This window comes from Aspergillus lucknowensis, assembly GCF_044049455.1.
Source record: "Aspergillus lucknowensis strain CBS 449.75 chromosome Unknown BJX67scaffold_43, whole genome shotgun sequence".
Taxonomy (NCBI): Eukaryota; Fungi; Ascomycota; class Eurotiomycetes; order Eurotiales; family Aspergillaceae; genus Aspergillus; species Aspergillus lucknowensis.
This window is the reverse complement of record NW_027263587.1, coordinates 223,731-249,154: the sequence shown is the minus strand read 5'-3', so window position 1 is coordinate 249,154 and position 25,424 is coordinate 223,731. Positions and strand designations below refer to the sequence as shown.

The 25,424-nt window shown below is 50.1% G+C and overlaps 9 protein-coding genes across 9 annotated transcripts; 3 read left to right on the top strand and 6 right to left on the bottom strand.

Annotated features, from left to right (window-relative positions):
• Window positions 1-428: 428 nt before the first annotated feature.
• Window positions 429-1,725, top strand: BJX67DRAFT_228390 (protein N-lysine methyltransferase family protein). Its single transcript, XM_071025872.1, has 2 exons — window positions 429-950; window positions 1,016-1,725. The coding sequence occupies exons 1-2, from the start codon at window positions 472-474 to the stop codon at window positions 1,608-1,610; spliced, it is 1,074 nt and encodes a 357-aa protein (XP_070883206.1). The 5' UTR covers window positions 429-471; the 3' UTR covers window positions 1,611-1,725.
• Window positions 1,726-1,840: 115 nt separating this feature from the next.
• Window positions 1,841-3,485, bottom strand: BJX67DRAFT_390182 (uncharacterized protein; the record flags this gene model as incomplete). The annotated part of the gene is made up of 2 exons (XM_071034600.1): window positions 2,772-3,485; window positions 1,841-2,719 (listed from the first exon to the last, which is right to left on the bottom strand). Exons 1-2 carry the CDS (start codon window positions 3,078-3,080, stop codon window positions 1,841-1,843), a joined length of 1,188 nt encoding a protein of 395 aa, XP_070883205.1. The 5' UTR covers window positions 3,081-3,485.
• Window positions 3,486-3,556: 71 nt separating this feature from the next.
• Window positions 3,557-4,436, bottom strand: BJX67DRAFT_390180 (glutathione S-transferase family protein; the record flags this gene model as incomplete). Its single annotated transcript, XM_071034599.1, has 3 exons — window positions 4,399-4,436; window positions 4,025-4,343; window positions 3,557-3,944 (listed from the first exon to the last, which is right to left on the bottom strand). Exons 1-3 carry the CDS (start codon window positions 4,427-4,429, stop codon window positions 3,557-3,559), a joined length of 738 nt encoding a protein of 245 aa, XP_070883204.1. The 5' UTR covers window positions 4,430-4,436.
• Window positions 4,437-5,888: 1,452 nt separating this feature from the next.
• On the bottom strand, window positions 5,889-10,560 carry BJX67DRAFT_228377 (5'-methylthioadenosine/S-adenosylhomocysteine nucleosidase family protein). The gene is made up of 4 exons (XM_071025871.1): window positions 9,822-10,560; window positions 9,156-9,772; window positions 8,438-9,103; window positions 5,889-8,382 (listed from the first exon to the last, which is right to left on the bottom strand). Exons 1-4 carry the CDS (start codon window positions 10,505-10,507, stop codon window positions 6,029-6,031), a joined length of 4,323 nt encoding a protein of 1,440 aa, XP_070883203.1. The 5' UTR covers window positions 10,508-10,560; the 3' UTR covers window positions 5,889-6,028.
• A 1,225-nt stretch (window positions 10,561-11,785) lies between these two features.
• On the top strand, window positions 11,786-13,045 carry BJX67DRAFT_361994 (uncharacterized protein). Its single transcript, XM_071029941.1, has one exon. It carries the CDS (start codon window positions 11,896-11,898, stop codon window positions 12,937-12,939), a length of 1,044 nt encoding a protein of 347 aa, XP_070883202.1. The 5' UTR covers window positions 11,786-11,895; the 3' UTR covers window positions 12,940-13,045.
• Window positions 13,046-13,211: 166 nt separating this feature from the next.
• On the bottom strand, window positions 13,212-17,047 carry BJX67DRAFT_374065 (uncharacterized protein; the record flags this gene model as incomplete). Its single annotated transcript, XM_071031494.1, has 14 exons — window positions 13,212-13,534; window positions 13,604-13,695; window positions 13,751-13,865; window positions 13,951-14,167; window positions 14,228-14,425; window positions 14,551-14,926; window positions 14,987-15,013; window positions 15,063-15,238; window positions 15,292-15,470; window positions 15,528-15,583; window positions 15,639-16,132; window positions 16,233-16,285; window positions 16,339-16,799; window positions 16,905-17,047. The coding sequence occupies 14 exons, from the start codon at window positions 17,045-17,047 to the stop codon at window positions 13,212-13,214; spliced, it is 2,910 nt and encodes a 969-aa protein (XP_070883201.1).
• A 1,332-nt stretch (window positions 17,048-18,379) lies between these two features.
• On the bottom strand, window positions 18,380-18,995 carry BJX67DRAFT_361991 (uncharacterized protein). Its single transcript, XM_071029940.1, has 2 exons — window positions 18,694-18,995; window positions 18,380-18,644 (listed from the first exon to the last, which is right to left on the bottom strand). The coding sequence occupies exons 1-2, from the start codon at window positions 18,824-18,826 to the stop codon at window positions 18,523-18,525; spliced, it is 255 nt and encodes an 84-aa protein (XP_070883200.1). The 5' UTR covers window positions 18,827-18,995; the 3' UTR covers window positions 18,380-18,522.
• Window positions 18,996-19,250: 255 nt separating this feature from the next.
• BJX67DRAFT_374064 (uncharacterized protein) lies at window positions 19,251-21,664 on the top strand (the record flags this gene model as incomplete). The annotated part of the gene is made up of 4 exons (XM_071031493.1): window positions 19,251-19,675; window positions 19,745-19,899; window positions 19,959-20,130; window positions 20,527-21,664. The coding sequence occupies 4 exons, from the start codon at window positions 19,251-19,253 to the stop codon at window positions 21,662-21,664; spliced, it is 1,890 nt and encodes a 629-aa protein (XP_070883199.1).
• Window positions 21,665-21,799: 135 nt separating this feature from the next.
• On the bottom strand, window positions 21,800-23,919 carry BJX67DRAFT_361985 (type III PLP-dependent enzyme). Its single transcript, XM_071029939.1, has 2 exons — window positions 23,053-23,919; window positions 21,800-23,000 (listed from the first exon to the last, which is right to left on the bottom strand). The coding sequence occupies exons 1-2, from the start codon at window positions 23,357-23,359 to the stop codon at window positions 21,958-21,960; spliced, it is 1,350 nt and encodes a 449-aa protein (XP_070883198.1). The 5' UTR covers window positions 23,360-23,919; the 3' UTR covers window positions 21,800-21,957.
• Window positions 23,920-25,424: the final 1,505 nt, after the last annotated feature.

Genomic DNA, 25,424 nt, shown 5'->3' with positions numbered 1-25,424 from the left:
CTGGTTGCTAAGCAGTTACAAAATGGTTAGTAAGTACTTGACTTGAAGGAGAAACCTTACCTCAATCAAATTATTATTTAAAGAACCATCTTCATTTTGATCAAAGTCAAATAAAAAGTCTTGTGAATCCATATTTCTTTTAGTGGCCAAGCAGTTAATAACTGATTAGCAAGTGGTTAAAACGTAAGCTCTGAAAGGTAGAGATCAGGAACCAAAATAATTAGGGATGAAAATTAAGATTGAATTTCAAGGTATGCTGTATTGTATTTATAAGATCAGACGCCCCTTGCGCGTGCCAAGAAGTACGTAGCGTGCGCCCGAGATTTTTCAAGGTGCACATGACCTGTGTACTCCCGGATGAGGCAACGATGTCATCAATGCGAGCTTAGTCAGCCCACAGCCACGAGCCAACCAACCTGCCATTTGATCTCGAGCATTCCTCCAGGCACAAAGAAACATGCATTGAGAGCCATGGTTTATTATATTCGTTTTCTCAAAACCCCCAGGTTGCAGAAACAGAAAATCGGAGCCCTGACTGTCTCTGCATTAATCTGCATAACGACTGACTTGGGTGATGCTTTCCTCGCACAGGATGAGGATTTACTTGTTACACTCCGTCTTGCGAGCGACGGAAAGATCCTATGTCGGGGACGGCTACAATGGCAGGGAGGCAAGCGTGAGCTCCCGATCTCAATGAGACCGCTTCCCGTTCGTCTTGCCGAACAACCCATGATTCTGGAAGTTAAACCCTGCGATTCACAGTCCGCTGGCCCAGACTCGTTGCTCGATCAACACGAGATTCCGCTCATCATATCAGGCTGGAGTGCAGCATTTGGGGGTCCGCATTCGCCAGTCAGTGAAAAACTGATCGAAAGACGCTTCAGCATAAATCAGACCACAAGGCTCAGCGTGTGGGAGGAGACAGGGAATAGCATTGCCCGGCATATCTGGTGAGGCTGTAATCTCCGGAGGTCCTTCTTTCACCCTTCTGATTACGTACTTTGTCGCTGTCCAGGGATGCAGCAATTGCTTCAGTCATTTATCTCCAGCAATTAATCACTGGGGACCAACTGCAATCCAACAAAGCTTTACAGAGGCTGCTACGCAGTGAACGCAATACTCCTCTCCATGTAATAGAGCTAGGCTCAGGCTGCGGCATCGTCGGGATTGCTTTAGCTAGCCTCTTGCACCAATGCTCCGTTTTACTTACAGATCTACCCGAGGTCAAGGAGATCGTAACAAAGAACATTGCCGCTGCTCGGCCAGCGCGCTTATCAAGCCTCCAGTACCGGCCACTCGACTGGGAAGATAAGCTCCCTGACGATTTCTTTGATGGGCCTTCCATTGACCTAGTTCTCGTCTCGGACTGTACCTACAATGCTGACAGTCTACCGGCCTTGGTGTCGGTGCTTGGTCGACTCATCAAGTCATTCCCAGGCGCTCTTATCCTCGTGGCTTTGAAAAGGCGGCATGAAAGCGAGGGCGTGTTCTTTGATCTGATGCAGTCTGCTGGGCTAAAGACTCTGAGCCTTCACCGCATAGAACTCCCATCGCAACATGGCAAGTGCGAGGAAATCGAACTGTACTGTTATGGCGGAGTCGAAAGATGACCGCCGCTCGTACGAGGATGAGTTCATTGATTGACGGCGGGGTAAATCCAGGCTCGTTTAAAGTCAGGTATATTCGCATATACCTTATCAGGTACTCGATTCCCTATAAATTCCTATCTGTCTATTCATGTCACCTTGTCCCATTCCTCTTGGCAACGCAGACGGTGATGTAAGCCACAGGGGCACATAGACTGACTTTGGGCCAACAAGCATCGTGGAGAAGTAATACTCTACTTCCTCAACAACCATCTAAGCGCCTGGCTGCCGCTGGGCGCGGAATTTTGTCGCTCCTTACACATTCGCTTAATACTCGGTTGAGAGCGCATCCTGCGACAAGCTGATAACAACGATGAATCCAGGCCATTGTGATAATTCCCCTGCTGCATGCCACTATTGCGAACTTTCGAAGGAGACTTCCCTTGTCCTATTCTGCCTAGCAGCCGTCGACGTCTGCTAGTCAAGGGCGATAATACAGACTCCAGGGTAGAGTCAAGCGGTACAAAATCACCATCTATGTGTTTCAATGTAAAGGTTTGAAAAATGTTCTGAATGGCCAAGGGTGTTGAAGTCTGAGTGCGGTGGGCCGGAAATATTTGCTTGCTCGCCGTAAGACTGTGTGAGCGTCGAAGTGGCGTGACGGGACGGCCATTCCCAGGATATTTGTCCCCATGCCGCCCAGAGCCTTGAGAGCATCCAGTGCTTCGTTGGACGAAAGCGCTGTAGTTCAGTGCCAATGTCACTGAACACAACGGAAGGAAGGCAAGCCGCCTGTGATCACCCACTTCGGGCGAGCTTTCGAACGACAGCTTTGCGCAAAGTGCCCACAGGTCAGCGTACAAGGAGCAAACCACATATACATCGCCACGAGCAACCTCAAATTCATCCATTCTTCTCTCATGATTATCCAGGACGGTATATTCTGGGGCAAGTCCGATGACCAAGGACCCTTCCTGTATGGCCCATTGTTCTCCTGTCCCCAAGCGTATATCCTTGTAGGACCGCAGACGAGTGCAAAAGACTGGCTTAGTTTGATGGAAAGATTCCAGGAGTGTCTCAGTGGAGCATCGAAAGTCAGGAGAGGCCGATTCGCCGCCACCCGCCCTGGCGTCCTTCAACGGTTTGGTATCCATAGTGTGTCAATTTTATTCAGCAGGAACTCACCAGAAGAGGGGTCTCATATTCCGAGTCAGAATCTAGGGTCTCAAAGGGAGCGGCGTCGGCTCCTGCATGAGAAGCGACCTGCTGACCCGCCAAATATACAGATGTATAGGAAGAATCCTTTTCAGATTGTTCGTCGCCACCATTAAGATCCTCGGACATGCTGGGTGACGAGCTTTCATCTTGCAACGAGCTATAACGCCAGATAGGAGGTCGGTAGAAGTACATTGCATGCCGACGCCTCTTGCTCACTGAGTCCTGAAGCCAGTCATTCGAACCCAGAGAGGAGCTGTCACCAGAACTGGTGCGCATGCTGTAGATTGATGCAGAGTAAGCTGAGAGATGTGATTATTTGATGTGAGAAGGCACTAAGCAATATGCTAAGTCTGCAGAGCTTCGACAGTGTCCAGCACTCGTGGACCAAGACGACCACCACTTCCTGGTTCCTTGAGATGTTCGTTGCTCAGTCGCACCTTCCTCGTATTGTTACCATTCGTCTTTATTGGCAAGGAGGCTGGCGGGTCACAGTTGCCGCCTCCTCGTTCCCTAAGTGAGACGTTCTCCTCGCGTGATTCAATGGACTTGTCTGGGAGGAGAGTTATGTATCTGGAGCAGGAAAAGGTTGGAACTCATTTGGGTGGTGTCACGCCTGTTCTGTTGAACCGACGGGAACGTAGGCAGCTCAGCAATATATATGTGGGCGCTGAGAGGAGAGGTAGGACCATATCTACGCAACTTGAACAGAGTAATGTTATCCACAGCGATACCATCCGCAATGAACTCAACCCTTAAGCCGCTTGGCTCTCAATAAACTCCTCATATTCCTTCATATTATTCACTCCCTTCGGCATCCCAATCGGGGTGAGCCCCTGCTCACCCATGAGCCTATCCCTCATCCGCATAGCGTCCTTCCACGACTTACGAGACTGCATACGCCCCTGCCACGCCTGGACATTGGGATACGGGTCCAACGGGTCCTCTCCCTCGGGCATTCTAAGGATTATACCCACGTGCGTATTCCAGGGCAAGAATGCCAGATCAGCAAAGGTACACTTGTCGCCGACGAGCCAGGTGCGGTTTTCGAGCGCGGTGTTTAGCACGCCGAGGATGCGGTGGACTTCTTTTTCGTAGCGCTCGATTGCAGAGGGCAGTTTTTCGTGGTGTAGGATGTTAAACCTACAGGGTGTTTGTATATTAGTACAACCTCAGTGACACGGAGGAAGGAAAGGGTTGAGTCAGTAGAAAGTTGTAGGTACCAGGAGGCCTGCCCAAAATACGGTCCCTGCCCACTCATCTGGAAATGGAGCCACTGGTTAAGCAAGTGTTTCTCCTTTAGCGAGGTGTAGGTAAGTTTATTCTCTTTGTCGTAGACGTCCTCGAGATACTGGATAATGGCGCCGGACTCCCAAAGGGTCAAGTCCGTGTTAGGGTCTACGATTGCGGGAACTCGTCCGTTGGGATTGATGTCTATGTACGGCGGCTTCTTGACGTCGTCGAATTTGAAGGAGTGGATTTCGTAGGGGATTTCTAGCTCGTTGAGGATAGTTATCACTTTCCATGGGTTCGGGCCTGGGGCTAGAGGAAGAGATGAGTATTATTGATTAAGATATTAATCCCAGGCTTGACTTACGCGTCATCCAGACAGTTATTGGCTTAACCATAGTCTCGTCCTTAGGGGTTTATAGTAGAGCGAATTACAATGACAATGCGAGCGAGTAATTAGATCGTGGTTGCAGTAAATATGGATGCACACGTCCCGGAGGGACAGACATCCAGCTTTTATCATCAAGAAGACTCAGCTCAGAAATAATTACCCTGGCATCGGTTGACCATAATGGAAGTGGGGGCTGCTTTTTCATACGATCCAGCCAATTGTAGGGCCTTGTATGAACCTAAGATTGCTTCTCATGCAGGAGCAGTGTGGATTGCTACTGGTGGATGTGAATAATGGAGCATCCCTCCTGATCCTTTGCGTCCAAAACAACGATCGCGGTTTGGATGTAATCCACTTTCCGAGAACCTTGTAAGGCACCCTTACTCTACAGTTAACGTTGTAGTTATGAGGTTAGACCGGGAGTTCCCAAGCTTTGATCCAGGGGATAGAGAGAGGAGTAAGTCAACATCACCCAAAGCAACCCTTCGCCAATACAACGGAAGGGAATACGCTTTTGGTTTTGATACAAATAAAGGTCTGATAAACGAGAGTGGCCGTATCCACTATGTCTGTGGACTAATTCCTTTAGACCTTCTTATTCTACAAGCTGCAATGCATCGTATTCTCTGTCTCTATCCTGACTTTTCCCGCCGATTGCGGCCAGACATTTCGCCTGCAGTCCTTTAATATAATTGGCCATCATACAGTTTGATTTCTGACCCATTGACAACCAGGTGCCAAAGCAGAGGGAGCTACGGTCCAACTATGGTCGGACATGCTGCTTGGAGCGGAACAGACACTGTGGGAGTATGAAACCAAAGACCCTCGAATGCATATCGCTATCGTCTCGAGAAAGACAAATCAATTGGTTCTGATTAGAGATATCCAGACCCTTCTTATACTACGTTGTCCATCCGTTAACTTGAGCAAGTCACTTCGGGGCCCTCCGTCGACAGCCAACAGAATACCATTATCCCCCGAGAAATTGAATACTATATACTATCCATCCAGCATGGGTTTCCAATGCCCAATTCTTGACGCACCGGAGGGATACGATCACGGAGAAGCGCATCTCGGTTTTCAATGATTCCAATGGTAAGGTCTCCTCCAATATTCATGAAGCTACTGACAAAAACAGGGAAAAATAATTTCGCCAAAAGCTGAAAAAGACTCAAGGCAGTATAACGTGCTGATGAAAGCCAGGAGGAAAAGGGCAAGAGCCTGATTGACTATGGGATAGCGGAAGTTAGGGCTCCTCTAGGCCACATCCGGACAAGTCGGGAAAGAGAAGCAGGCCATGTATTTATAAGAGCAAGCTTTCAGGTACTTATGACTTATAAAGGGACCAAAGCTGTAAGAAATAGTATAGGCAACTCATCCCACAGTCACTGTTTCAAAACTTGGAAGGTTATTCGCATCGCATAGGGCCTTATCAACAAGCTATATAAAGCTCTACAGTAAAATAGCCCAGGAGATATTGACAGTATATTTATAGTATAGTAGTGCTACATGCTGTCACCCTGGACAAATATAGTGTACAAAGTGATAATAAGAGAAACGCAGTCCTAACCAACTTCGGCTTAACTTGTAAGGGTATCAAAAAAAGCTATAACATCAATGGAACAGTGTAAAGAAACTCCCTCGCATACTGCGCCGCCGCGCTGGCTGCGTACTCGATCCATATATCATTCTTATGCGAATCCGCGTAGTCGGAGATGCCTCGGATAACAACACAAGGGAAAGTACTATTCATCAAGCCCGCAGCCTCCATTTCACAGCATAGCGCACCGTGCTTCGTGTATAGCATATCCCTTATGTTAGCGTCCTTGACCACGGCGTTCCCGGACACAATCGTTCCATAGAATACTCGTGGACCTTCTGGATCTCGAGGATCTCGAGCTACCTGCTGCATTGAATTGCAGGACTCACTGGAGGGGTTTGTAGGGATTTGCTCGTAGAGAATATCCTGGTCCCTCCCTGGGTACTGGGACTCCAAATGCGCTCCAAAGATCGACCCATGCGCGGGCATAAAATTAAGCGCCGCGAGGACGATTTCGGGAGGAGCGTTGAGGGACCCAGTACACGTGAAGCCATCTGTCGTGGCTTTTCCCAGGTCATATTGGACCACACCTCCATGGGTCCCGCTGGGTTTGCTGACGACCACATCACCAAGGCGGATATCGGCCGCTTTATTCGGTATCCCACCGCCAATGCCAACCATAAGGCCAATTTTTATGTTGGGGAATTTGTTCATCATGCGCGTTGCAACGATTGCTGCGGAACTAGTCCCATACCTGCTCAGAGGAAGGCAGGAGGCGACGACTTTGTGTTCCCCTATTCGACCCAGTGTGTAGATGTTGTTATCCGGGCCATGGCCAAACCCTCGTCCATAGGATTCGTCGAACATCTTAAGAGCGGCGTCATACTCGGCCTTCAAGGCACAGATCCATCCAACTCTGTATTCTGTTTCTGGAGGACAGGTTGTGGGGGGGAGAGTAAGATGCTGTGGTGACGGTATTGGCATGAGGGCGAAGCTCGGTGTCTCGGCACGCAGAGATCGCTGGTCTTTCTTCATTCGCTTAGATCGCGTCATACAAATTCCACAAGCGTCGTCATCCTTGTCCTCTCCGTCCAGAGGGAGTCTTTGTGGGTTGATGCAGCTTGAATCGGAGCTGCATGACGAAAGACGGCTGTTATCGACTGGGCCGATTTCAGGCTTGAATGGCCTCTTCCGCCTTTCTGTAGCTACACAGCTGTCTTCGGGGGTAGGTGAGGTTTCCACACTTTGCCCGATGCCACTATCGACAGAGATATACTCCGTACGCCCTGGCGTACTTGACCCGTAGTTGGTAGAGGCACTCATCTCTTCCTCAAGGATCGGGCGAAGTTTCTCAGCTGCGCCAAAGATGACCGCACCATGAACTTCCAGCCCAGGAGGACTCTTCAGGCTTGAACTATACTGATGCAGGTCCGAGGTTGAAACAAGAACTTGGGTTCGATCACAACACATATCTGGATTCTTGTTTTGACCCTTGCATTGCTCAAAGGTCTTGTCGGAATGGTGCCAAAAGACATCCTCGACAAGGCGCCAGGGATGGATCTCCATGTTTCCCTTGCGTCTAATTATATTGCTGATACGTGAGACACAGGTGGCCAGGAGGTCCTTTCCCTTTGGTACCTCAGTCCACCGAGGACAGACATCGTCAGGACTCGCAGGTCGGATAAGCTGGCCAAATCCACGGCCAAATAATGTGATAGCGTGAACTGAACGAATTAGGCTGGGCCATCCAACGCCGGGCTCGGGTGCGGCTCCACGGGACCAAAACTGATCTTCGTCGGTCGCGATATCCATGAAATCAAAGCCTTCCAGACGCTGTGGGGAGGGCTCCGGACGGAAAGCGTTGGCTAGGTCCACATTTATCTGCAGTTGATGGTCGAATATCTGTTCTAGTACATGGTATATCTGATTCACTCGATCTCGGAAAGAATCGTTGCGAGCTCTGCCCGCTGAGACTGGGTTGTCGTTGTCCCCCGTTTGAGCATACAATGGAAGTTTCCTATTTGACAAGTTACAAAGAACCCAGACTGAGGCTGCTTTTTCACGGTGCGTTTGTGGTGCTTCAACAAGCGATGGGGGCAGGAAAGAGTCATAGGCATCATCCGTCTGGTTCTCTCTCAGTGATGCCCTAACAAGATGGAGCAAGGTGCTGGCACCATCGACAAGCCATGCTCTCCGGTCAGCTACGTCGTATAATGTCACGTATTTCTTCGCAATCCATAGAATCTGTGCAACATAGCTATCGACCGGCAGGTGTAATGGCTTGTCCTTCAGGCCAATGACAGCGGATATAGACCCTGTGATTAACTTCCCACGGGTTATGGAGACTTTCTCAAAGTTACATCCAGCATCTGGTCGTCCGAGCCCGGACCAGTTAATGTCGTAACTTGCCGCTGGCGAGCCTTAGGAGAGCAGGATTTAGCAAGTAATCACCAGCTTTTACGGTAGGATGCTTACCTGTATGATCGACAGCATGTGAACACCATCCAACGACATGTCTTCTGTTGGAAATATCGCCAATAGTCAGGCCTTCAGGATATAAGCCGGGGAGCTTCGCTATCCTGGTATCCGAGTAAGATATGCGATCACCACATCTGTTAAATAGCATGTGCCAGAATACAAACTCTCCGACGCATTTAGTTGGAACCAGAACCACTGAGAATCCCTTGATATAGAGCTTTCCATCATATAAAGTTATTCTCTCAGCTTGTGCCAGTGTAGACATAATAGAGAGAGGAATTTGCAACCCTGTGTTTCTCTCCGGTCGATATGGGATGGGAAAGCCCTTGACAATAACAGGATTCTGGAACAGGTTGTGCCAGCACTCACCTGCCAAAGCCAAACCAGAATTTGGGATTTGATCAATTCGAAAGCCAATTCTACAAAAAACAGCCTTCTCTCTAGACACGCTCTGGGGTATAGGGATCCGGGGTGGATGGATGCTGAGAATATACGGCACGGAATATGCAACACCTTCATCGGTGGGCGAGGAGCGAAGTGCGGCCCCAAGCCATGCAAGCTGTTCACAGAGTTCAATGACAAGATCTCTCGGGCCCCGAGCATAAAATATGTATTTGGATTCTCTGAAGCATCCCGTGAGCGTTGATTTATCCGGCAAGGTTCCTAGGAAGGTTCGATTAGGAGTGCGATTCAGGACCCCAAAGTTCAAACTTACGTATAATTGTAAGACCAGGATCGCTGCTGAGCAAGTCCTTGACCAGTTGAGCAGTATATGCTCCAGAAATTGGCCATGTTTGGCGAAGATATTGTAAGCAGGTCAAAGCTTGGGCGTGGGTAGTCGAGCCGGTTATAGTGATGGCTCTCTCCACGGCCTCCACAGCGGTTACCTCATATTTCTGCTCCTTAATGAAGCTTATCAGATCCCAGTCGAACTCCAATATTACCAGATAGTCCTCTGACGACGCCTTTCTACTGACGTTGCGCGGAGGTGGCAGAGAAATGCCAATTTTTCGTCTAATCCGCTTCAAAACATCCGCTTCTGTGGTATCTAGATATGCCTCTCCAGATAGCCTCACGACAAGCCATTTGTATGCAGGCGACCGGAAGACGGATTTTCGATAGGTTTCAAGATCAATGGGCGTGCATTCTTCCTCGTCGTCTTCGTTTTCTGGTATTTCAGGCATCTCAAACACAGCCTCTGCATGGTCATCGACGGACCGAAGCCATTCGTAGACAAGCTCATGCAAAGGTTTCTTGGGTGCATCACGGGCAATATCATCAAGCGTGGTTCCTTCCTCGCAATATTTATCTCGGAAGGATGCTGCCATTTTACTATCTCAGTCAGCACACATCCCAATCGCAGGGAAGGTAGAAGGCTTACTGGCGATTCCTATGGATGAAATACATCACATCCCGATGTATTTGAGTTGGCGCCTTGTATCCAATCCGCAGAGCAAACGATTTCAGGATCTCCGGCAGGAGATCGGTGATCCTCCTCATTACCTCGTCGCTCAATGCTAATGGTGCAATCTTCCCAAACAAGTCATCGACTAGCTCGTATATAAAGGTTTCATTCTTGAACCCTGCCACTGTCGACGCATCCGAATATTCTGTTCTCGTCTCAATGTCCGCGGGTACTTGATCTTTATCGTCCGTAACCTTTGGGTACGGATTAGCAGAAGCATATCCAGAATCCGTACAAGGTTTTTCGACGGGATCTGTATCGTTTGGCCCGACGAGACTGCAGCGTTTCTCAACTCTCTGGCGCTCTAGCTCACGGATCTCTCTCTCGAGTTCAATGATCATCGCCTGGCCTCTGTCCATTGAGGCAACCATGGTCCCTCCCTCTCTCTTCCACCGCGCCAGTCTATTCATTTCCGCGCTGCGTCGGCGGTCCTTTGCCTCGATCTTCTCGCAAAGTCTGCATTTCGTAGCTTCGGGCACGGTCCTGTAGACCAGCTTCATCCCACAGGCTTCTCCGAGCCGTTCCTCAAAGCTGCAGTGATGGACGAATTCCGCCCAAGAATAATCCCCGCAGGAGAATCGCTTCTGGTTATAGAAGCACATGATTGCCAATTGCTGTTTCAAACCCAATATATTCCTCAAGCAATCCAGACTCCCCAAGGCTGTAGAATATGAGGATGGAGGAGGCGGCTGATATTTAATGGTGATAACAGAGCCCCCAGAGACACGTCGCTGTGGCTGTGCTGTCCAACAGGAAGCCATGCATGACCTCATGGTATGCAAATTGCCAATAATTGACGAGCCTGGGGGAACTGTGGCAGTGCAAGCTTTTCTTTTCCTTTTCTCCGCTTTTCCCCTCGGTTGGGCTTGTGCAGATGCCTTCAAATGTGACCGCTCTTGAGGGCATCAGCAGCTGCTTCTACCTCAGGGTGATGACTCCCAGCTTCTACCTATAGCGGAGTGATTATCTGGAGCTTGGGTGTGTGTCCCTTGAGCAAACTACAAGTAAAGCATACCAAACGTTACAACTGTTCACACTATCATGTGTTACAGAAGGAACAGTATATAAGTTAAAGGATCACATTTTGGACCAAATGTAGACAACAATGATTCGTGCTAGTATTTTCTAGCATTTTATTATCCTTGTTAGGGTGGCTGTAATACTTGAAGCCTTCAATAGACGACTTCGATCTACCTTGCTGGTCCAACAGCCTGGAAGCAAGCCTCAGCAGGAAAGGCTGCGGAATGTTGGCAGCATCCGCCCAATCAGCCATGATTGATACACGTACGTCCTCTATCACTTCACTAGGAGGGTACCACCTGGCTGCATACTGCGCGGAGGACCGGTTTTTCTCGACAATAGCGCCGATGGACCTTGAAACAGAGTGTCCAAGAGTTTTGCTCCCACAACATGCGCCTTGAGTAGATCAAGATGCAGGGTCGAAAACCTGACAGTTCCGTAACCATGACCAGGCCATCTAGATCCCTCTGGACTATCGTGCCTTTCCCACAGTGTTCAAGGAGGGGGGTCTCCTATCTTTAGCCCCCGCGAAAAGCAATATGGAGGGGGTAACCCCTGCAAGCTCATCGCACCATCTTTATTAGTGGCCACTGAGACTAAACGTATAGCCGCCGATGTCGAGCATCTGATCCAACACTCAGAAGGCTTTTGCGGCGCAGATAAGTTGCATGGAGGTTTGGTAGCCAATCGATCTCCGAAAATAGAGGCTGGTTTCCTGCACTGTGCCACCCCGATCACCTCACTAAATTTCATTATGCTTGGTACTCCCCAGGCTACAGCCAGCTTGTAATCTGCGGCAGTATATAGTCCCAAGAATCACCACGCGGCCCTTGGTCTTAACATATCTTATCAGGTTTCGAGTAACATTCACTTTGCTACTAGCAAGTAGCTTCGCATCAACTCTATCTCACAATCCTGTTATATTTCCAATCATTTTCGCGCGTGCGCCGCTTTCCAGCATCGGTCTATCATGCCTTCCAGCCAAACCCCTTCGCGCCCCCATCTCTCGACAATTCTCAGTCTGTACCCCGAAGAAGAGCATTGGTGTGTTGGTTTCGCCCGTACAAAAGGCCGCCGCTGCCATCTCCCGACCAACGCACACAGCCGCCAAAAGGCTGTACACTATCTAGACATAGGAACTGAGCGCTTCTATGCTGGAAGGAACATTGATGTTTATCTGGAGCACATTGCGGTGAACGTACTCTGCACGCGATGGCACCAGAACCAAGCTTCTAGCCTCGTTTGCGAGTGGCAGGGAAAGGTGCAACGGTTTCTGGACTCTACCGCTGCAAGGGAGCGGGCCAGAAGAATGAGGTCGAGTACTGGCAGGACAGCCTCGAATACACCGTCTTCTATTAGGACACCCTCGCGTCGGGCGAGCTCGAATACGACACCTGTAAGCAGTCGACCATCTCCGAGCCGATCGCCTTCTAGCAGACAACCTGCGAACAACAATATCCCAGCTGAAATAGACCTTGTACGGCAGGCTCTGAATGGGTTCGAGGCTCGCTTGGGTCAGATTGAAAGAGTTGTGGGAGAGAGGAACACGAGACGACCTAATGCTGGGACCAATGTTGCAGGCAGAATGCGTCGGGGGACAACACAAACAGCCATCCAACAACTGGTAAATTCCATACAGTCAGAACTTAATACCACAACAGATCGCCGAGACGTGACGCTCCAGATTTCAGTTAGTGTGACCTTCGCGTCTATACCGAATGATGAAGACGAAAGTGGTGACGAGAATACGGAGGATGGTGAGCATGGAGCACAAGATTCAGCGACAATCTCGCCGACAGTCCGTGCTCGCCGGCGAACAATAGAGGGAGATTGTAGAATTTGCCTGGAGCCATTGTCGGGCTCTCGCCAGTTGGATTTGGATGGTGCAGAGGAATCGCTGTCTTGGTGTCAAGCGCGATGTGGCGTGAACTATCACGCTGCTTGCATCAACAGCTGGCTAGCAGCATCCACGCGTGCTACTTGCCCAAATTGTCGGTCTGCATGGGTACTCTAGGGGGGTGTCCTGTTCATTAGGGCTTCCCAGTCGTGGTTTCTCAAGCATCATTTCTTTCACATAGGTCCTCGATCCTGTGCTGTAGATAAAATACCAGAGCTTCACCAGTCTTGTGGCTATCAAAATAAACCAGAAACCCATGTGCATAGACTTCGATATTCATTTATCCCTGCACTAATTTTCAGCGTCTCACGTCCTGAAAGGGAGGATGTCAAAAAATAAAATTGATTCAACTAGTCAGATACAATCATAAATCCATTCAGTCTGAATCATCAGTTACCTGCCCCGACTTCCCTAATCACCCTACACGCATTGCTCAATGCCACTTGAATAACCTCGACTGTCCGATTGAGCTCTTCTGCAAGTCTGGGATTCTGCCCTGCCTCGGACTGGTCTCCCTCAACAGTAACAGACGTGCGCATGTCATGGATTACGTTTGCAACCTCATCGCGCAGCTTTTGCATTAGGGGGTTGAGACATCGCTCAAGCACGTCCTTGTAGTCACCTTCTATTTTGGCGGCAAAGTCGTTAAACAACGGTGAAGATGTAAGACGTTGATTCATTGTCTGTTTGCGTCGGGAATCGCTACCGGTGCCTAGATTTTGTACAAAGGTAGCAATCAGCAGGACGGATTTTGCAGGACGGCAATTCCAGAGAGACATACCGTATTGCTCCCTGCATAGGTTATACACTGGCCGCATGACACCTGCCATATATGAGCTATCATGTCCGCCAATAGCGTCAAGCTTTATGTTCCTGGTAGAGTTGGTTAGCCATCCGTTCAAGCCGAGAGACAATGTGATTGGCATACTCGGTAGCACGGATCAGGTCATTGAACGAGTCGTCAATTGCATGAGCCATACATCTCTGCCGAGTCAAGATGTTGACGGTCAAGCTTCGCACAGTGTCCTGTCCGTTATCATTTTCTTTTTCACTCGCCGTTAGCCGAAACAATCTTCCCATGCTTTGCCCCTTTCAAGGGAAATCTGAGAATAAAAAGGGGGTTACAACCTTCAATGGAGTCGCAGAGGCGTTCAAACAGGCTGGATGTCTCGTCTTTGAGGTCTCTTCTCTTGTCGTCCAGGACATCAAGCATATTGTCCCATCCGTTGGAGAGTTGCACGACCCCACGGCCCAGGATCTCTTCGTTCCAGCAACGGTACGGTTGCTTAGCAGTCGCGTGAGTTCCGTAGTTACGGCACCAGGCAGCGTATGTACTATGATGCCACTGAAGACACGCTCATCAGGCCCAGAGTTATATGAGATTTGCTTTCTCTAGTGTCCTTACCCCTGCCCAGTCCCTGCTTGCCTCGATTGCACCATTTCTCCAGTCGTTTCGGGAGTCACCTAGACCTCCGTTAGCATCATAAATTAATGTAAACTGAAAAAGACCATGCTCACGTATTTCTTGTTTGATCAACCCTGTAAACTGGTCTTCCAAGCTGTTCTGTGCAAGACTAACAAGAGACTGACGCGAATTGAAAGTCTACATGCCATGAGTATCGACATGCTCTAGATCAGCATCTAAAGCTAGACTGTGCAACTGGACGCAGAAGAGAAAAAAAAAAAAAAAACTCTTGCCCCTTGGATAATAAGAAAGGGTCGCCATACCTGTCGGAGAGTCTCCTCGGCTTCATCTACCACCCGGCGTAAGGTCTCTGCTAGCCTTACAGGGACAGTATCTGATATAGGCGACGCCCACAAGGTCAATGATCTCAATGTGGCAGGTAATTCATTCTGGAGGAAAGACTCGGTGGCGCGAAACTGCGCGTCTGCCGGAACGGACTGACAATACCGACGAAGCTCCCTGATGTTACTCAGGGCGAGGTATTCATCGGCATGCTCTGAATCCATCGCGCGGTTATCTGCATAGAGACGATTGCTGACGCAGAATATGCGCGTTTGATTGCCCCAATCGTGAGATAATTTTTCGGTTAAATCTGCAGTTACTCGCCGATTCCGGATTGACATAAGGAGCCGCTTCAGTCTATGAGTTGCACGGTCAGTTTAGGTGTTTGATCCGTCCGACATGTAAGATGATACGTACTCCAGTTCATGCGCGTCCTTTTCATCGCTATGGCAAAGTGTTAGTCATGATAAGCAACCGGTGTCAAGCGGTTTACCTGAGAATGGTTTGTTCTGCAGAAAGACTCTGACTTCTTCTTCCTGTCGCCCGTCGTCGGTCGGAGCGCACCCTTCTGATGCTCCTCTCCAGGGCTTCGATTTGGCTCAGACGATCACGTATCTGCCTAGCGTCCGTAGTGGAGGAATTTCGAGCTGTCTCTTTTGCGTTCACATCCTGGAATTAACAAAGTCAGATAATGTTGGATCTCAGGATGAAGGTAGACCTGCCTCCGAACGAGTGCAAACGATCCGTATGGGTGGACCTGGTGCACAGCGGCGAATAATACTCTGAATTGAATCATCCGTTGTGCAACGGAATATCGTGCTCACAATGAATACCTCGTCGCACCTGTGTCGGAGATACCACTCAGTTGCTCTTACTCGAGCATAGTTCAAATCACGGAATCCTAAATTCCTATGCATCAGTCCGTCCCGTCACTCTCAGAAAACGGCCAATTACTCACCAGGAAGATCTGCGAGGACCAGGCCAGTCCGTAGAACTGGGGACCTGAGGTACACCCTTGGAGTCGTTAGACCAACATCGAAGTATATGGGGGACCAGGACTGTTTCAAACCTGATTAATTTGACAAAGGGCCACAACGCGGGTCTATCACCATCTCGGGAATCAGCCATAAGATTATCCAACTGATCCATGCATTCATCAGCATGGCTGGCTACAACAGAGTACTGGAGACTGTCGCGGCCACCAGGACGAAATTCCTGCGCGGCCATCACCCAATTCTCCAGTCTTGTTATAATTTGCGCCACCGCATCCTCACCCTCTTGCGAAACAAAATCCAGGTCTAGTTGCTGGTTAGGGAACAGAGAGCGCAGCGTCTCCCAAGCTCTCATTGCAGCACTCTTAATCTTCTCCTGTTCATTTATTTCCGTGACTTCCCGAAAAGCACCTGTGTAATACTTCCTGACAGCAGACAAGAGCTCCTCCAGAAGCTCTCGAATCTCGGAATCATCCATAAAGTCTGCCTCCACAGTATAATTGTTTGGGTGCTCCTCATCGACGTTCCGGAACTCCGTAATGACTGTGGTGCAAGCTGCGCCATCCCCGTTCTGTGGGACAAGAAGTAAGCAATCCAGACTTATCAACGGGAGTGTGAAAGCGAAAGTAAACTAAGAAGAATATAATATACGAGCGTAATAGTTGACTCACCGAACGAGCGAGACCCTCTAGATCAAGGATGGAATTGATCACACTACTTTTCCCTGCCGGCCCCTGTTAGCCCTTCATCTCTGTCTAGACAAAGCCTCAAACTTACCCACTCCCGAGTCACCAATGAATCCCACTGTCCTACTTTTCGGAAACGTAAAGCGACTTGCCGCGAGCGTCTGCAGATAAAGCTCATGAAATCTGGTTGTAGTATCGCGTGCCTCGTCTCGCCTCGCCATGCTTCGCGCGAGGTCCGCCATTTGACCTGTCACGTTGCGCAAGGCATGCTGGAGTCGAATATCGTAGGCAGGCGCCCGGGGAAGTTCCTCCCCTCGGATATTGTAAAGATACTCACTGCCATCTCCCTCGCCGTCACTAAGCGATAGGACTTCCTCGGAGCCCTCGGTTGCCGTATCTTGGGATTCTGTCAAGGCCAGATTGCCAAGGTCGGAGCTTACACCTGCTAGTGGAGACGTTGGTGTCTGTGGTCGTCGTTCTCTTGGTTCTCTGGATGAAGGACCTGCGGGACTTGGGGTGGCATTGTGAAGGTCTCTGTAGGTGGTATGCGTGCTAGGGGCCAATCCGGCGGCTACTTCACCGTTATTACGGCCATTCGCGGAGTTGTCGCTCAAGGTTAAGTTTTGAAAGACTGCCTGTGTGGTTGGAGTAAGAGACCGACGACCAGCGTGGTCAGTGAAGCCGTCCTCAGAAGTAGGGGTTAATCTGCCTGTAGACGCGGAGTAAGAAGAGGCAATCTCAACAGACGGCACCACACGTTCGGGAGATCCAAGGCTCTCCAAGCCTTCAGTGCCGGCCATTATATAATATTGTACTCTGGGGATAAGATAGCAGCAGAATAAGAGATCAGAGGAATTATAAGGAACCCGTGCAAAGCAGGGGGATTGATGCGTGTTTAAATAAAGCAACATAGGCTGGATTTGAGAGTGCTGCTCCTCCATCCCGTGGTGGTTAGTATCTCGCTGCAAGTGCTGCGCCGCAGAGTCACATCGCTGTCGCGTTGGCGGGGTTGGCGCCAAAGGACGAACTCTCATTGACTATGGCCTCGATGTGCTTTTCTGCGACAAAAGTACTAGTTTGTCGGTGCGGTGTAGGAACATCCCCAGGTTTCATCCTAGCCACTCCTCGGTCATTGTTCAATCAGCAACTGAAACGCACAGGCCCACCAATCCTGGAATATCGAACCCTATCGGCCTCAATCTACCCTGCCCGGCCCGACCCGGCGCCTAGAATGGAGACCTCAGTAGCAATAGCTGGGCAGAGGAACCACGTTAAGTTGGATAATACAGTTTCAGGAAGAAATTCCTGTGCAGTTTCGGGCATTCCTATCCACTCGTCATTCAGAGCTGGAGGGCAGTTGAATGCACCCTCACACTGCAGTATTGGGACTTGGAGAAGGTGAAGGTTGCACTATTTTTATACAGAACGACAACCCCTTGCATGAGAAGGGAGGGGAAGATATAAATACATGGAACAAATTATAACGGTGTAGTAACATTCCACGAGTGACCAAAATAGCAACAGCCAGTCCTGACTCCAAAGGTTAATGCAGTATACCCAGCAGCAGGGTCAGTCAGCCTACCTGACCTTATCATGTAACTAGGCAAGGGAGAGCCAGAATGCATGGCACTTTGCCTGTTTTCCAGTGGCCTATCATGCAGGTAAGATCGGGGAATCTGTGATCTGGAAAGGAGACTTGCCCCCCCTTGACTAGATATAGTGATGGGGCTTGAACTCCTCGATCCAGTTGTTGTACAGTGCAGGTAGCCACCGCGTTTCAGTAGTTTCTTCCCATATCCTCGGTCAGATTTTCTTCTACCCTGATTCTACTTGTTTCTTTATAACAGAAATGCCAGGGCCCAATAAACCACAACCCCGTAAATGCGCTGGATCCCACCCCGCGGCCAATACGTGTTCCTTGAAGTCCGAACTGTCTCCCACTTCGACATCCACGGCTTCTCAGACGCCTGGGGACACCCAATATTTAGCCCGCAAATACACAGCAAGCTTTTGATTCTGGCGCTTCTGGTCCACCTTGGTTCGAATGCACTAACTCCAAGTAAGAGAAAAAATGATCCTGAGGCATTGACCATCTTGGCGAAGTGGCTGATTTCCTGGAGCTCGAACGCTCACTCGACTGTGGATTCAGAGCATACGTATGATTTAACGGGGAAGGCGAGGTCCAATCAAAGCAAGTTTTTCCTCGCGACGTAACGGGCGCTACATAGCGCGTATACGAGCTTATATCGTACATTTTACCAATCCCAGCTCAGATTTACCGTCGCTTTGTCCCAGCACTGCTCTGATATTTCTCCCGTAGAAACTCAGCAATCTTCTCCTTCTCCATGCGGTCAATCAACTCGCGCTCGTCCTCCGGTATATTGATCTTAATTCTCTCTCCGCAGAATTAGCCCAATTCAAAACAGGATATAATCATCGAACCTACCGGGACCCGGGCTTTTCTCCGCAGATAGATACGAATGGATAGGGTTCACCATTTTAGTCTGTGCCCATTCGCCTAATGTAGACGCAGCAGCGTAAACAGAGTCTTTGATCTGGTCTGCAGGGTTTTCGGACATCTTCTACAGGTCGTTGTCCGTCATATGGCAGGTTGTCGGATCGGATTTCCTCCAAGCGGCTCAAGTTGTTTCTCTCTGCACAAAGTAGATGACGTCATTCTCTCTGCTTCCTCTCAGAGGTGGAGGCCTGCGGCAGGATTTTTCTTCGTTTTCCAATCAATCCAGGCTTTGTTCAAGTTGATCTTTGATATGAGCTCCTGCCTCATCCGCTCGTCTGGGCTTAGCTTGGCAGTGGCTTCAGTTTTGCAGATAGGCTAGCACAAAAGCAACCGTCTTGACACGGCAACCTCTCATATCCCCCCGCCCGTGTCCACGACATTTAAAACCCCCTCTCCGACGGGGACGGTCAATGGGTAGCTCAGTCCTCTCCCAACTACCACTGATCTCTGCATAATTTATTTCCCCCCTTTGAGACTGCGAGGAAATGGCCTTTCCATACAAGCACTTCCTCATCATCGGCGCAACCTCAGGCATCGGCCGCGCCCTGGCCGAACGCCTCATCGAAAGCGGCGCCAAAGTCACAGCCGTCGGCCGCCGCAAGGAACGCCTCGACGAGTTCGTGGCTAAGTACGGAGAGGATAAAGCTTCATCCATTGTCTTCGACATCAGCCAGACCGACAAAGTCCCTCAATTCGCCAAGGATGTTGTCGCGAAGTACCCGGGTATTGACTGTATCTTCCTTAACGCCGGGATGCAGCGGTACCATAACCTTGCCAGTGACGAGGGATGGAACCTGGAAGGTTTCGAGTACGAAATCCACCTGAACCTGATGAGCACTATAGCACTTGTTCACGCATTTTTGCCATTTTTGAAGGCGAAGGCAGAGACAACACCGGCTAGTCTTATCTTGTATGCTTCTTCTACCAAAATTCTGGCATTATTTTCAGGGGAACATGGTCCGACTGACATTTGTTATAGCACCGGAACCAATCTTTCCGTCATCCCAATCGCGTGGGCGCCGGGCTACTCGGCCTCCAAGGCAGCGCTGAATGTATTCACGCTCTCTCTGCGCGAGCAGCTGAAGGGTAAAAGCAACCTCAAAGTGATTGAGATCTCACCTCCCGCAGTCCAGAGTAGGTTCTCCCCTGCGATAACTAAATACTCTTCCGAAACCTTGGCTCATACTCCACAGCCGAGCTACATGATCACCTTGGCGCGGCGGGCCGCAAATTTGGCATGCCACTCGACGAGTTTGCAGATGAGGCATTGAGAGGCCTCCAATCAGGCCTGGACACGGTCGTCGTCGTCGGCAAGGCTGCACCCCACGAATTGTTTTTTGATATCCTCGAGAAACGGCGCAAGGCGTTTGAGGACTTGGCGGAAGCAACGCGGGGTCTGGTTCAATAGTCAGCGTATCTAGTAGTTACAGCGACCTTTTCGGACATAAATCTGTAGCTCGAATCATATACTCATTGCTTTTGCACATTGCCATGCCCGGCCAGATACATGCGGCATTGCCGTAGGTAGGGCAACAGTCCCCCCAATCAGGAATAGCGGCATCGAATGCCTCCCCCTCCACTTCACCGGAACTCTTCCCTCTTTTCCATCCTCAGTTCGCCCTTCGACCTCACTCCTCCATCTTCCAGTATACTTTCGTTTACAATATATAGACGATCACTCTTTCAATCCCCTCTCTGTACATAAAGCCAAATCAAAACAAGAAAAGAAAAAAAAAAAAAAAAAAAAAAAAAAAAAAAAAGAATGCCACCAACCCCAATAACAATCCTAACCGGCTTCCTGGGCTCAGGAAAAACCACTCTCCTCTTAAACCTCCTCCCCCAGCTGCCGAAGGGGTACAAGCTCGCCCTCCTCAAGAACGAATTCGGCGACCTCGCAATAGACTCCCAACTCGCCTCGACCTCCGCAATCTCCGGCGTCCGCGAACTCCTCAACGGCTGCATATGCTGCAACCTCGTCGGCCAGCTCTCGGACGCCCTCACCCAACTCCGCACAGAGGTCCAGCCGGCGCCCGACAGAATCATCATCGAGACCTCCGGGAGCGCGTTCCCCGCGACGCTTGCTATGGAAGTTAACAGGCTCGCGCGGGAATCGGCGGACGAGGACCCCGAGGGAGGGTATATACTGGACGGGGTGGTGAGTGTGATCGATGTGGAGAATTGGGCTGGGTACGAGGATACGAGTTACACGGCGAAGTTGCAGGCGAAGTATACGGATTTGATTGTTTTCAATAAGTGGGAGGGGGTGAGTGAGCGGCGGTTTGATGAGGTTCTGGATCGCGTGGGGGACTTGGAGGTGCAGACGGCTTGGGTGAAGAGTGATAAGGGGAGGGTGGAGAGGGATGTGCTGCTCGGGATTGATGGGGCGCTTTTTGCGAAGGAGGGCGAGGGTACATTGCTGGATGGGGAGGGACATGAAAATGGACACGGACATGGACATGAGCATAAGCATGACCACCAGAGTGAGGTTGAGGTTCTTTCACTTTCGTTACGGGGCAATTCCGGCACGGTTGACGTTCCCGCGCTCGAACGGCTCCTCTCGACAGCGTCGAAGGAGGAGGTTTACCGGATAAAAGGAATACTGCGATGTTCGAGACAATCTCCGCCCGCGATGTCTTCCGATAATTTAGATCAACGGCCTAAGTCTGATTCCTCTGGCGAGTCGACGCCGGCATACTATATCCTGAACTGGGCGTTTGGGCGCTGGACGAGCACACCCTCCGAGATTGTTTCAGAGGCTGCGGACCCAACGGTTATAGCGAGGATTACATTCATTCTTGCACGGTACGAATCGGCGAAGTGGAAGAAGAGGCTAGAGAGTGGGGGGTTGGTGCAGGGGGAGGGAGGTGTTGGGGAATTGAGTATTGAGAGGCTTGTATAGACTGGTGTTGTCTTGGGGTAATCGGAGCTGGCTTCGATAATTAGATATGGGTACGGGAAGAAGAGATGACGACGGAAAGATACACGATAGACTTGTATACAATCCATAGTTTAGAGACGACGATATACAACTTTCTTTTCTTTTTTTTTTTGACAGCATTATCAGTTGAACCTTGGTCTACTCTATGAAATTAAGACCTATCTACATCAACACCTATAAGATCACATTTAAGGCTGTAAAGACTGACAAGACGCAAAACCACTCAAAACGTAAAACGTAAAACGGAAAGCAGACTAGTATTCAAGAAGAGCAGACGCGCCCGCCTCGCTGGAGATATAGATCACTTCATGGTTGTCGGAGAAGCCGTTGAAGCGAGTCGCACTGCACCTAGTGTAAGCGCCCATTTCTTCGAAGTACAGCCAGTCGCCGACATCCAACAACCCCGGAAGCAGAGTCCGCTGGCTGATGACGTCAATTCCATCGCATGTGGGTCCCCAGATTGAATATGCCACATCCTCCGAAGGAGCCCGGACAGTTCCCTGAGAAGCGCACGTAAGAATACGAGCCTCCGGGTGCTGGTGGTCAAAGATGATGTTGGAGAAGTTTCCGTACACGCCATCGTTGAGATAAATCATGTAAGCATCCTTGGTCGGCTCCTCAGGGTCCTGAACATCGCGACGGGCAATGACGTTCGTCGCCAAGGTGAAGGCGTTGGCAACGTAATAGCGACCAGGCTCGGCAATGATGCGGATGTGTGGGGGGAAGTACATATCCAGTGCATCGCTCAGCACACCGGCGAACTTCTCGAAGGTATCCTGCGTAAAGCCACCGCCGACGTCCAACGTGTGCAGCTCGTGGCCGATTTCAGCAGCTTGGTCGAATACCACGCGGGCGTCCTGGACAGCTTTGAGGAAGGCCTTTGGGTCCTCCGCACCGGATCCGACATGGAAGCTCACACCAACAACCTTCAGCTCAAGCTGGTGGGCAAGCTCAAGGAGTTGACGGGCCACATCCATCGAGGCACCGAACTTCATGCTAAGGCGGCACAAGCTGGTGGAGTCGTCGGTGAGAATACGGAGGTACAGCTCTGCTTCGGGAAAGCAGGCCTTGATCTTGTATAGCTCGTCGGCATTGTCAAAGGTCATCTGCTTGACGCCCACCTTGGCGGCATGGCGCAGATACGACTTGGTCTTGCAGGGCTGCGCATAGATTATGCGACTAGGGTCAATGCCCGTCTGCAGAGCCAGGTCAATTTCCGCCTTGGAAGCACAGTCGAAGCCGTTTCCAAGCTGGGTCATCAGGCGAAGGATCTCCGGATCAGGGTTGCACTTGACCGCTAGAGCTTTGTTAATTTTGATCCATCACACAATGGCTCAAGGGAGGCATACCGTAAAACGGGCGCACGCGGCCCAGGTTCATTTTCCAGCGCAGGTGCTGGCGGTAGACCTCACCCATGTCTGCCACATAGAAGGGATCTTCTTCTCCAGGGGCACAGCGGTCGGTATTAACTTCAGCAGCTCGCTTTTTCAGAACATTCAGGACAAGGTCCTTGGCAGCCAACCGAGATTGCGACAGATCGTCCTCTCCATGATTGCTGAGTTGAAGACTATGACTATTATTGAGATAATAGTCTTTGTCAAAAGATTTGGTGATGCACACTTCAGCAGGTACACAAGCAGTCGGTGCCATAACCATGTGCTGCAACGAAGCACTGGAGATGACTTGATAGTACTAGAATGAAGTGAAGAGAGATTTATACGCGACTGCGTGTTAGGGAGGGCGAAACGTTTCGCAACCGTAGTTGACTGGACCAAGCCTCCTAGACCCTTCCTCCTTAAGAGGAAGAACCGTCAGAGAAGTCCTATGCGGCAGCTCAATGGGTGAGGGAATTAATTCGGAGGGCGTCAAGTTATATAAAAATGGCGCACCGATCGGAGGGATTCGAGGGACCAGCGGGAGGGGGGATGTTGTTAAGAGTGTCTCGAATACGTCGGGGAGCGACAATGTGACGAAGGAGAGAGGACCCGGCTACGCAAGCCGTGGTGTCTGGGGGAAGAGCCTTTGGAACCGGAGAATCCCAAAGGCTGGCTGAGCAGTGAGGATGAGAATGAGGGGCAGATCACGGAAGGCCTCAAAAAATTGGGAATAGCCGGTGGACTTCCCGCGATATTTAATTTTCGAGATCTGATTGAAAGAACCAGCGGTCAGCTCGAGGAGGTCCAGGGGGCGATGAATGAGAGATTTTTTTGTGTTGGTGAAAGGAGCAACGTCCTCCGCTGGTGGGTGCGGATTTTTTTTTTCACGACGGTGGCCTGGCCCTGGCGAACTTAGGGCAGAGGGCACACGGCACCAGGCAGAAACCGGAAGGAGAGGACCCAGAATGGGGTAGATGATGGCAGGAGGGCAGGGATCCAAGCGCGGAGGAGCTGGAAAAGAAGGAGACGCACCTATTTCTGTCGTGATAAAGGGAAGAGAGCAGAAGGCAGAAGGAAGATGGAGGGGAGAAGACCTTGGATGCAGGATTTGTCTGGCAGTTGATGCTGCGTGGTTCTCGTGGGGAAAACGGGAGCCCATTCTTACCGTCTTACCATGACGCAGCGGAACCCCTCATCCGCACCCAAATAATTCGATTTTTACCAGGAAATACCGCTCTCGAACCCATTGTTGGCGTCTGGTTTGTGTATGTCAGATTTCGGTCCCGTTTTGTACCTGTTTCCATCTCGGAGCTTTGCAGGAGCTGATCGTCCACTCACCCTGTCACAAATCGGCTGTCCGTGTATTATTCTTGATTGTATTGGACGGTCAGCGCAGCCTCCTGCATAAGCCCTGAAGTCCAGCCTGGCTGCGGTGCTGGATTGCTGGTGCGTCACAAGCTCTCCATGCATGCATATCTTGCATCAGCACCTCGAGTTCGGCAAAGCTCTGACTCAAACCCGACTTGGCTGCAACTCGTTTCAAACTCTGGATGATCATTGATGACATAATCACTCGGCTGTGGCTCTGTCCGCATCCAAACTCCAAAATATGTCAAATGAATGATCCCGCAATATGAAGGCCAGATCATAGCACAATAGGACCAAAGGTGTCCTCAGATGCCACTATTTGCTTCCTCCCTCAGTCCCGGCAGCAACACAAAACCCAACATTTGCTTTGCAGGTAATCTTCTTTTCTGAAGAGTACCTAGGTCTAAAGCGTACCGAGGTATACTCCCCACTTATCTGTTGGGTGAGGAGCAGTGAATTCCCTCCATTGTGGTTAGTTTACCAAGTCTGAGATAGCCTCTCGCTCCACCACCACCACCACCACCTTAGCGTTGTTCAGCCTCGCGAACAAGAACAGACATGAACCGCCATCCCTAGCTCCCTGATGGTCGCAATAATACCTCTGATATACCTACCCCATTCTCTCAGTCCTTTCTTTTCATCTGTTCAACATGTCATCCTTAGCCAGAGCATAATTTTGTCAGCGACATCCTTGACTGTCACGGAACTAGAGAGGATGGCGACACTGTAGCGGCTCCCGAACAAGCCTTAGAGATAGTTTGCATACAAAGGTAAGGTATAACAAGGCATTCATCAGCTTTTGCACTGATAATAACCTTTGTAGGCACAATGCTAGGGGAATAGCCTCTATCTTTGTGTACTTGTCTTTTGTATATTGGTATCTATAACAGGGGCGCAACTTCGGCATTGTTGAAATATGCCTTTCTCCCTTGACTCTTTGACGTAAAAGGTCCTTGTTCAGGCAAAAAGACAAAGAA